Below are 10,747 nucleotides of genomic sequence, written 5' to 3' on the forward strand. Positions count from 1 at the left end.
GAGTAGGTATGCAGAGCACTGCGAGGTGCGTGGGCAGGTGTGAAGTGCGTAGGTAGGTGCAGAGCATTGCATAGGGCAGGTGTGAGGTGCAGAGACAGGAGTAGGGAAGGTGTGCAGGGCATTGTGAGGTGCAGTGCAAGCACAGGTTCTGGGCAGATGTGCAGGACAGGTGGAAGAGAGCTTTCCTGTGAGACAGATGTGCATGACAGATGCATAAAGCATATGGGAAGCGGCCTGTACGTGGTGCATGTGTTCAGGGCTTGTACGCGGGAACCCGGTGAGGCGCGAGGCCGGCGGGCGCACTTGCCTGCGAAGGCGGCGGCGGCGGCAGCCTCATCGGGGCTGGGCAGAGCCTCGGTACCCATATCCATGTGCCCAGATTCGGCCGCCATCACCGCCACAGCCGTGACCCGCCGCGTCTCGCGCTCCGCCTCGGAGTCCGCGTCCTCCTCCGAGTCCTCGTCTCTGCTTAACACCGGCTCCTCCGCCTCGCTTTCCGCTGCGGCCGCGGCCGCCGCCGCTACAGCGGCCGCGGCCGCCACCGCTGCCGCCTCGGCCAGGCCCAGCTGTTTTGCCGCCGAGTCCGAGTCCTCCATACGGACTCCGCCGAGTCCGCCCGAAGGCGCCGTCCGGGACCGCCCGAAGCGCCAAGCGCCGAGCCCGAAGCGGGGCCCGAAGAGGCTGCCCGAGTTGGGCCGAGGCTGCCCGAAGCCACCGCCCGAGCAGCGACCGAAGAGGCCGTATGACGCCCGCCGAGCCGAGCCGAAGTCGCCCGCCGAGCAGGGACGATGTCCCGAGTGTAGTACCGAGAAGCTCCGAAGTTTCCCGAAGTGACGAGTCGAGTCAGTACGAATGGTTCCGAAGCTTCACGAAAGCTTACGAGCGTTTCTTCCTCGCTGCCTAGGCGGCTCGTCTGATTGTGGTCACCGGCCGATAGGGCTGGTCGGCTCTGGGTAGTATCTCGGCGAAGTCTGACTTCGCCGACCGACCCTGGAGCCACTCGATTTTTCCAACCCCCTCTGGAGGCGGCGGAAGCCGAGCTCACACGAGGTCTAGCCGAACTTCGCCGAATGTCTCCGAGCAGAGTTCTCCGGAGCCTCAGTGCCCGCCTCCTTCTGTCCGAAAGCTTCCGAGTGTTGCCGGACGGGAGAATCGGGCCTCGGCAGCGGTCGGACGCCCGCAGCACCACGGGGCGGGAGGAGCGAAGATGGCGGGAGGGTGCGGCCAAGAGGCTGCTGGGATTGTGGCGGACCCAGCGGCAAAATGGCGGCCATGCGGCCAGGTGAGGCGGGCGGGGCTATACTGGCGCCGGGATAGTGTGATCGTGCTGTCGCGATGAGAGGCCATTTGGGCTGGCGCTGCAACTCCCTTAATTGTCACCTCGCCATTCCGGGCCCTGATGACTGTAGCCCACTACTCCAGATTTCTGCGGCGGAGTTGGGGGGAGGGGCATGTCTTCCGGTTGGGTGTGGGAGTGGGGCTTCGGGGTGCCAGCGGCTTCCCCGAAGCTCGTCGGACATACCAGTGACATACCTGAGGTACATGCTGGGGGACCCCATATACAACCTACAACACCTTCTGTGCACCCACCGGAGACTCACCCAGGGTACCCTACCGTGGCACACCGACACAACCATAGGTGACTGAAATTGACATGCATGGCATACCTGCAGCTCATCCTGAGCATACCCGCTGCTCACCTCGTGTACGCCTTTGACAAACCCCGTTTCTCACAATATCCCACACCCTTGGCACGCCGGACTAGGACACTGAGGTTACCCGGGACACAAACATAACACATTTTCAGCTCACCCCTGGCATGGCTGCAGCTCCCCCAGGTATAAGGCTAAGTAGGAATCAAGTGTGTGGGAAGAAGTAAAAGGTGATGATTTAGACTACCTCCAACAACTAGAGCAGGCTTGCGCCAGAGACATGGCCCTCAAGTTCTGACCACGTGGTGGTCAGGGCACGGGATCCAGTCACTCAATGACCAGAGTTCAAGACAACACATTACATACTTTCGGCTGGGTTTTTGTAGCTAAGGTCAGGTAGGGAAGGGGTGCTTGGTAAGTGCATAATAGATAAGTTAGCTGTTTTCCCTAGACAAACCGGTTTTGAACTTCAGGGTCTGCTGTCTCTTTTTGCAACGGGTAGGGCTCAACTGCTTTTCTTCTGGACTCCGCGTGTCTGGAATCAGAGTCAGCTGCTCTTCCTCTGCAGTGCTCAGAGAGCTGACTTCCTGGAACTCTGAGCTAAGTTTCAGGGCCTTGGCTTTTGGTAGGATTCTTTTACCAGGTGCAGCCATGACACACCTGCTATTTGCCCTGGGATACACCGTGGCACACCGGCAAGTCACCACAGATTTATTCATGGCATGCCTCTTGTGCTGGGACATACTCAAGATATTCATAGCTTACATTCATCTCACCCCAAGCACATCTCTAGTTCTCCTCGTGTAATATTAGGTTGGGGGCCTCATCCAAGCCCCGACATCCATCTTTGGAAGCCCCTCCCCTGGGAGTTGCCTTGGTCAGCCTCCAGAAAACCCACCAAGTGCTGACCTTTCCTCAGGGACGCTTCTCCTCAGGGACGCTTGTCTTAAGACTATTTCTAACACCCGGTCCATCCATGGCATACCTGAGGTACATCTCTAGCATACCTGGTACACAACAGACACAACCATGGCATAATGTCAGCTTACCCTGCATGAATGCACACCTGTATACACACACACACACACACATATTCATGCCCCCATGGCTTACTTGAGTTCTGGGCAGCTAGAGCTGCTGGAGCTCACATTTCACCATGTCAGAGTCCCAGGCCCAATGAGGATCCTCCGTCTGGGCCCAGATGATGTGTGGGCAGACAGGGCCAGGTGCCAGCAGTGTGGGTCAGAAGCTGGTCTCCGCCAACTCGGACCTGTGCCTGTCCATCCATCCATCCATCCTCCCAAATGTTCCTCAAGGGGACAAATTTCAGAAATGGGATGTGATACACGTGTAGCCTAGACTGCCTGGCACTTACTGCCGTGCAGCTCTGTGTGGTATCTGCCGCAGACCTGGAAGTGCTATTCTTGTGTACTTGTTTATGGTAAAAAATAACTCCTGGGTGAGAAAGCCGTCTTGGAATTAAGTCACATAAAAGGCCCAGTTTCCAGGCTGGGCTGTTGGCCCACTCCACTAATGCAGCAGTTTGAGAGGCCGAATCAGGAAGATGGCTGTGAGTTCCAGACTGGCAGGTCAGAGCCACATAGTGAGACCCTGTCTCAAATAAAAATAAAAAGTATAATCCCAGTACTTGGGAGACTGAGGCAGGAGTATAAATTCTAGGTCAGCCTGAGCTACATAGAAGACCTTGTTCCCAGAAAAGAAAAAAAAATCCTACCAGAAGAGGGATATGTAGCCTTTGTCACACCAAGAAAACATGAATTTCTGCCTTGTATCTGTTGGTAGCTAGCTGCATAGCAATTATCAAAAATCATTGATAAAGAAAAGTGTTAAATCCCAAAAGCCAGACAGACGAACTCCTGTAGGTTTGAATGTGTTAGAATTATTTTAATTAATTAAATCAGTTATTTTAAAATGCTATTTAAGCTTGGTATAGTGGAGCATGCCTTTAATTCAACCACTCAGGAGGCAGAGGCAAGCAGATCTCTGTGAGTTGAACTCACAGCCTGGTCTACATAGTGAGTTCTGGGAAAGCCAGGCCACATAGTGAGAGCCTGTCTCAGAAAATAAATAAACATGCTATTTGAGGGGATGTTTTTCATTTGTTTTTGTTGTTGTTTGGTTTGGTTTGGTTTGGTTTGGTTTGGTTTTTTTGAGACAGGGTTTCTCTGTGCAGCTTTGGAGCCTGTCTAGGAACTTACTCTGTAGACCAGGCTGGTCTCTAACTCACAAGAGATCCACCAGCCTCTGCCTCCGAGTGCTGGGATTAAAGGCATGCACCACCACTGCTCAGTGCCATTTGAGGGTTTTATACAGTATTTTTTTTTAATGTCTCATTATTTGTGTGTGGAAGTAAGCACTTGAGTGCAAGGTGCCCACAGATGTCAGAAGAAGGCATTAGATTTCCTGGACCTGAAGTTATAGACATTTTTTGGCTGCCTGATGTGAGTGCTGGGAACCAGGCTTGGGTCTTAGCAGGGGCAATATGTGCTTTTACCAGCTAAACCAAACTGCAAAAATACAGTATGTTTTTCCCCAAGTCTCACAATTTCGATCTTTAGCAATGAACAGCCAGCAGATACAATTTAAATGTTCCTGCCACTTTCTAGGGGATGTTGGAGATGAGACCCAGGACTTTTACATGCTAGACAAGTCCTGATACTAGGACATACACCCTAGTCCTGATACTAGGTGTTATAAAAGGATCCAAAGGGAGGCTGGAGCGATGACTCAGTGGTTAAGAGCTCTGGCTGCTCTTCCAGAGGACTCAGGTTTGATTCCCAGAACTCACATGGCAGTCACAGCTGTCTGTAACTCTTACAGTCCCAGGGGATCTGACACACTCTTCTCACCTCTGCTGGCACTTCATGCATGAGGTGCACAGACATACCGAGAGGAAAGGGGGAAATTTAAAAAACTGAAAAAGGATTCACTAGGTGGTTGTGGCACACAACTTTAATTATAGCCCTTGGGAGGCAGAGACAGATGAGTTTCCGTGAGTTCAAGACCAGCCTGGTCTACAAAGTAAGTCCCAGGACAGGCTCCAAAGCTACAGAGAAACTCTGTCTCAAAAAAAAAAAAAAAAAAAAAAGGAAGGAAGAAAAAGGATGGCAGGTATCTAGGTAGCCTAGTTTAGCTGGGCCTGGAAAAGAACAGATCATGTTTACTAGCGCACCCTGTGGAAACTTGATGCCACTCCAGTCACACTTGGCTTCCTGCTCCCACACGTGTGCCTGCTAGGAGGCTGCCCAAAGGCTGTTACTAATGTCCTGTGTTTACCAGTTTATGACTTGCCCATGCAAGAGTCCACATCTCCAGAGTAGACAGCTTCAAACTGGCCTTCGAAGTCAAGTGACCCACAGAATCTCACTGAGGCACCACTTCCTTTTCTGCTGCATCCCCAGGAAACACAGAGAACAGCGCAGAAGATGAACACACCTTGGGTTCAGGTGCTGCTCTGTAGTGCTCAGAAGGCAGCCTCTTTTAAAGGCAGTTTTGGCCAAATTTGGAGATTTTATGGTATGCATTCACATGTAGAGACGTGCACGGCGTGAGCGTGCAGCTGGTGCCTGACAGGCTGCCTGACCCAGGTCACATTCCATATAGGGATGGGCCAGGCAGATTTTCATGTACAAAACTTCAGACTCAGAGTCGCAAGGGATGCTCTATTACACCCTGGCGCTGACCCTCACAGGCCGGGGGAGGCTAACACCTGCACAGAGCATGAGACATTCTAAGAGGCTGCAGAGTTACATGGATGGTTTAAAAAGTACCCCCTCCAGACAGCTGGCTTGGGGACACGAATCAAATTCCATCAGAAAGCAGTGTCCTAGGAGGGAGGGATGCAGAGGTGATTCTAGAACCTAGCTGTGGACATCGTTCACGTCCATCTATAAACATGGAATCAGAGAACTAAATGACTGCCACATTGCTGTCGATGTGTTACTGGCCATCCTTTGTCTTCCAGGGAGAGGCTCCTTCAAGGTGGTATCCTGCTGCTGCTTCCCAAGACCTTGACCAAGCATAGCCCCTTTAGGGCAGCACCATGCTGATTAGCTGGCCTGGCACCCTCAGCGCTCTGCCTTTTTGTGTCTTTCATGCCCCCCACTTTTTTTGTTAAATTCTGACTAGTAACTTGTAAGAAGGAGAGGTGTTCCCTGGTGTGCTGGCTATGTCACCCACCAGCTCAGCCCTCTTCCCCTTCATAGGCCTGGTACATTAGGGAGATGCCCATTTGCTTGCCGCCAACCAACCCTACATCCTACATAGCAGGAGGCGAAAATACCAAGTAATAAATTTTCTCTAAAGAAAATGAAATGGGTCCTCTTTGTAACTAACGATATGAATCAGGATGAAGAAGTCCCCCTGTCCTGCTGCATTTGCCGAGGACTGGGGTACTTAGGCCATGAGCTACCAAGTTGGGAGGGATCCAGCGTCACTCTTGTACCACTAGGTGCCCTCAGGTGAGCACTCCAGGGGCCCATGTAGCAGTAGCAGCCCCAGGTAGGCAGGGGCCAGTGGCTGGATTCCACCCTGTTGGAATTACCCAAACCTGCTGATCTGCAGCTAAGGGTGGCCCCTTTGTTGGCCACCTGAGTAGTTGTACCCCATTGGTGAGCTTGAGGATCCTTGATTACTCGCCAGCTCTCGTCAGTTCCTCTTCAGATGCTGTTTCACCTCAGCGGGCTGTACTCTGCCCTGTACTTCCTAGCTACATTCCTGATGATTACATATAAAAGTAAGTTACGAGTGCCGGGCCCTTCAAAGGAGTTGTGCCCCTGATACACTTGTCTGAGTTCTTTGTGTGTTCCTAGGTCAGGTTTTCAGTTATCCTTTTAACTGTCTGGTCCTGGATCTGGTTCTCTTGCTTCTGATGGGGATTCTCGAAGTAGCTCGGCTATATCTAGGTGAGTTGACTGTGAACCATAAAATGCTTGTGGTCCCATAGGTGTTTTTTCAAACTTCCTAAAGTTTAAATATTGATCATTTTATAGTGTAAGTCTTGGAGACATTTCCATTCAGGCTGCTTTACCAGGTGCTTAATGACTTTATGGAGTCATTAAGTATTAAACATTTGTTCAGATGCTTTGCTCCAAGAATAATTGGCACTGGTGATGTTCTCCTGTCTGGAAGGATGTGTATACTAAAGATGTACTACGACCAGAAGCTCAGCCTAAAACTAGAGCTCCACAATGCTCCCCTGAGCTCCCCTCATTCCTATTGGCTCAGCAGTCAGGGAGAACATCTGGTAGAGGGGGAGTCTAGAGTGTTTGCCAGACCCCTGCAAGGACAGGGGACCCTGCCTCCCCAAGCCCACGTGGTATCAGCTTCCAATTTGAGTCCAGTCTTAGTCTGTTGTCTCTATCTATCTGTCTGTCTGTCTGTCTGTCTGTCTATCTATCTATCTATCTATCTATCTATCATCTGTCTATCTATCTATCCAGTCCTATGTAACTAAGGCTGGTCTTGAACTCCTGATCCTTCTGTCTGTCTCTTCCTCCTGAGTGTTGATTGTAGGCATGCATCATCATGTCCAGTTTTTATGCATTGGTAGGATCAAACCCAGGGCACATACTAGGCTTGCCACATACTAGGCAAGCACTGTATCCCCATCCCTTCCTGTTTCTCTGAGTCGCACAGTTCACTTAGATCAGGGTTACCGTCAGAACAGGTAGGTTCTTCTAATAGACAAGGAGTGCAAAAGTAAAACATGGACGTCCTCCTCCCAGAGCTGCAGCGATGAGCACACGGCTAGGTCTCTAGCTCTGCCCCTGCTCTTCCCTGCACTCAATGGCAGGCATGTGTAAAGAAGGCTCCTCACCCAGGTACATTGCACTTTCAGGCTCTGATCCCTTTTCTTTGATTGGATCTGTTACTTTCCCTCCCTGTCTGCTGGGAGTAGCAAGTATCCTGTCTGTTCCTCTTAGACAGAGCCCCAGTGTCTACTACTGTGGACTGTGCTGGAGCTTGCACTTCTTTCTCAGTAGGCTGCCCATGGGCTGCAGAGACAGGCATTGCGTCAATGAAGAGTCATGCCAACCCCTGCAGTGTCCTCTCTAGGGGTCTGTCATCATTGGACTTCTCCAAGCACTTGGCACTCAGCAGGCCCCTCAGTACCTCCCATCCGCTAGGATCAACATAATCAGATGCCCAGGGCTGGGGCCAGTGGGCCTTCAGTTCCCCCAGCCGCTGGGGTCAGCAGACCCTCTAGCCCCTCTAGCAGCTGGTCAGCCATTAGCAACTCCAAGTTGGCATTTTCCATGACTGACCCAGTTGTTTTAATGTTTTTCATAAGTACTCATGAAATTTTCCAGAACCAGCCTGCCTTAGCCCAGAGTAAAATATTTTTAGGTATTTTAAACAAAATCCTTTTGATCCCACTTGGATTTAGAAAAGGTGGAGATGCCCACAGTTTTAAATCCACACTGTTTGTGTCTCAAGAGTACAGAACCTGAGATTTACCAATTGGTGCTCTCTGATACGGCGTGGCCCTGATGAACAGTTTTCCCAAAGCCCATGAATTCATTGACCCTTAGCAACCACAGTACCCAGACTGGGCAGATGGTTGGCGTGTCCTGAAGTCCCTGCCTTAACCTCATGTTTGCTCTCTTTTCCAGGCACAAAAGGCAACCTGACAGAGGCTGAAGTGCCACTGGCTGCCAGCCTGGCATTCACAGCAGCCAGTGTCCTCCTTTCTGTTTATTTCCTGCTCTGGCAGACCTTGGTACTGTGGATGGACTCGGTCCTCAGCACCATTCTCCTGGTGCTATATGGCCTGGAGGCTGGCTTGCAGGTGGTGGTCATTGCTGACTTCATCAGGTAGACGGACCAGGATAACCTACACAGCAGTGCTCCTCAGCCTCCAGCCAACTCCTTTGCGCTCAGACACAATGGGTATCTTTTTTTTTTTTTTTTGATTGTTTATAAATGGATTTAGGTGGTTTATAAACCTTTTTAGTGAGCAGGAGTACAGGAACCAGGGAGGGGCAAACTGTTAGGAGTTTAGGTGTTGAAGATGGTTATCATGGACAGTAGTCAACCCCAGAGATGTCCGCTCCTGTTGTACGGTCGGGGTCCTGGCTGTAGCAGCAGGACCACCCTGTCTTAGCCCTATAAATGCAGCATCTTGGCAGGAGGACTTGCTGTGTTGGTCTGTCACCGTGTGTTTTCTCACACAGGAATTACTGACTTCCGTGCTTCCCACACTGACCCTGGTTCTTGTTGTGAGAACCTGCTGTACTCTGTATCCAGGCCTTTGTCCAGGCCTGGAATCCCTCTGAAGCTGCAGGATGGCAGGCTTTGTGTTCCAGGGTCCCTCCAGTTTGGCTCCCTGTAAGGCCAGTCCTGAATAAAACTGGTTTCCAAAAGGAAACAAAAGCAAATGTATGCTGGGTGTGGTGCACAAAAAACACCTTTAATCCCAGCACCCAGGAGGCAGAGGCAAGCATATCTTTGTAAATTCAAAGCCAGCCTAATCTACATGGTGAATTGCAGGTCAGCCAGGGTTACATAGTGAAACTTTGTCTAAAAAAAAAAAAAAAAAAAAAAAAAGAGGGGGAGGGGGCTGAAGAGATGGCTCAGCAGTTAAGAGCACTGGCTGATCTTCCAGAGAACCCAGGTTCAATTCCCAGCACCCACATGGTCTATAACTCCAGTTCCAGTGGATCCAGCATCATCACACAGACACATATGCAGGCAAAACACCAATGCACACAAACTAAAAATAGATTATTTTTTAAAAAGTAAACAGAGAGCCATGTATTGCAATGCTCACTTCAGACTCTTTTGGTGGGGGTGGGCTGTAGGGGACAGAGACAGTGGAAGACCAGCTCTCAGTCTAGGAAATCTGTCACAGTCTACTAAACTCCGCTTTGTCAAGTGCCAAATGAGTTCCATCTCATCTCTTGCTTTTCTAGTCCTAGCCCATTTTTTCTTAAAAAGTATTTAAGCAGTTTTTTTTTTACAGGTTCTTTCATTTGTGTCTGTTACATGTTTTCTGTTTGTGATACTATGTTCAAATATCTAGTTTCTCTTTTAAAAAAAATAAATAATTATGCTGTCATGATTTTGTCTTAATTATAACCACCTACCTTCCGCCTGGGGGTATAGGAGCCCATCCTGTTGTCACTTCTTTTTAAAATTATTATTTATTTATTTATTTATTATGTATACAATATTCTGTCTGTATGCCTGCAGGCCAGAAGAGGGCACCAAACGTCATTACAGATGGTTGTGAGCCACTATGTGGTTGGCGGGAATTGAACTCAGGACCTTTGGAAGAGCAGGCAATGTTCTTAACCACTGAGCCATCTCTCCAGCCCCCATTGTCACTTCTTAACCCTATCCTGGGACTTGCCCTGCTACCTCTACCTGTCTTCTCTCCATCCCAGTAACTATCCAGAAGCCTGCCTGTGAAGTGTGTTGAGAGCGGTAGGTTGCTGGGCCACCAGAGCCTTCTCTGGGTTCTGCATAGGAAACCGTCTATACCCATGGGTCCTTGGCTGGTTTCCTTTAACCCACACCTCCCAGCGACCTGGAGACATTCTCTCTGTCCCTGCTTGGGAAGGACCAGTGACCTAGAAAGCCTAGGGGCACTTCCCTCCCCTTTGACCCTGTGGCTTGAGCAAGTATTGCCTGGGTATGCAAAATGGACTAAGGCTAGTGGCTCTGGGGGGGCTCAGTCGCTCCCTGCAGCTCAAGTCAGGGCCTCTCTTGGAAAGGCAGCTTGCCAACTTCAACATAGTAAGCCAGAGTTTCAAGCCTTTAACACCTTTACTCTTGTGGCGCGCCTTTACAACCCCAGCATTCAAGAGGCAGAGGCAGGCTGATCTCTGTGAGTTGAGGCCAGCCTGGTCTACACCATGAGTTCCAGAGCAGCCAGGGCTGTTAGGTTGAGAAACCCTATCTCGATAAAACCAAACCAAAATAAAACACCTCTACTCTTACTGGCCACATGGAGGTTGTGTTTCCTTTGGCCCAGAGAGGACATCAGCTACTACCACCAGCTTGGGCTACCTCACAGCAAAGTCAGTGAGCACTGGTATCAGCACTAGGGAGCCCCACACTTCACCCATTTC

General features: G+C 50.5%; 2 protein-coding genes across 6 annotated transcripts in view; one reads left to right on the forward strand and one right to left on the reverse strand.

Annotated features, from left to right (window-relative positions):
• Deaf1 (DEAF1 transcription factor) overlaps positions 1-755 on the reverse strand; it is a 28,501-nt gene extending 27,746 nt beyond the window's left edge. Inside the window, exon 1 of one of the 4 annotated variants that reach the window (XM_038324160.2) lies at positions 308-755. In XM_038324160.2, the coding sequence (XP_038180088.1) occupies positions 308-596 (289 nt within the window). In that variant the 5' untranslated portion in view covers positions 597-755. The remainder of the gene's footprint in view (positions 1-307) is intronic. The other 3 variants (XM_038324153.2, XM_038324175.2, XM_038324168.2) reach the window with 3 other exon arrangements.
• On the forward strand, positions 680-8,763 carry Tmem80 (transmembrane protein 80). 2 transcript variants are annotated; one of them, XM_038324194.1, is made up of 5 exons: positions 680-1,282; positions 5,638-5,657; positions 6,315-6,408; positions 6,485-6,577; positions 8,288-8,763. In XM_038324194.1, the coding sequence occupies exons 1-5, from the start codon at positions 1,264-1,266 to the stop codon at positions 8,491-8,493; spliced, it is 432 nt and encodes a 143-aa protein (XP_038180122.1). In that variant the 5' UTR covers positions 680-1,263; the 3' UTR covers positions 8,494-8,763. The 2 variants fall into 2 exon arrangements, with proteins under 2 accessions (XP_038180122.1, XP_038180114.1); XM_038324186.1 differs by lacking the exon at positions 680-1,282 and adding an exon at positions 4,783-5,189.
• The last annotated feature ends 1,984 nt before the right edge of the window (positions 8,764-10,747 follow it).

The sequence above is a fragment of the Arvicola amphibius genome, chromosome 1, assembly GCF_903992535.2.
Source record: "Arvicola amphibius chromosome 1, mArvAmp1.2, whole genome shotgun sequence".
In the NCBI taxonomy this organism is placed as follows: domain Eukaryota; kingdom Metazoa; phylum Chordata; class Mammalia; order Rodentia; family Cricetidae; genus Arvicola; species Arvicola amphibius.

Excerpts from the sequence above, each read along its gene's own strand:
- Tmem80 (XM_038324186.1), top strand. The coding sequence starts at position 5,099 with ATGAACACACCTTGGGTTCAGGTGCTGCTCTGTAGTGCTCAGAAGGCA. Across the intron at positions 5,658-6,314 it reads GGAGAGGCTCCTTCAAGGTG|CTCTCGTCAGTTCCTCTTCA; the intron begins GTATCCTGCTGC and ends ATTACTCGCCAG. Across the intron at positions 6,409-6,484 it reads CCTGATGATTACATATAAAA|GTCAGGTTTTCAGTTATCCT; the intron begins GTAAGTTACGAG and ends GTGTGTTCCTAG.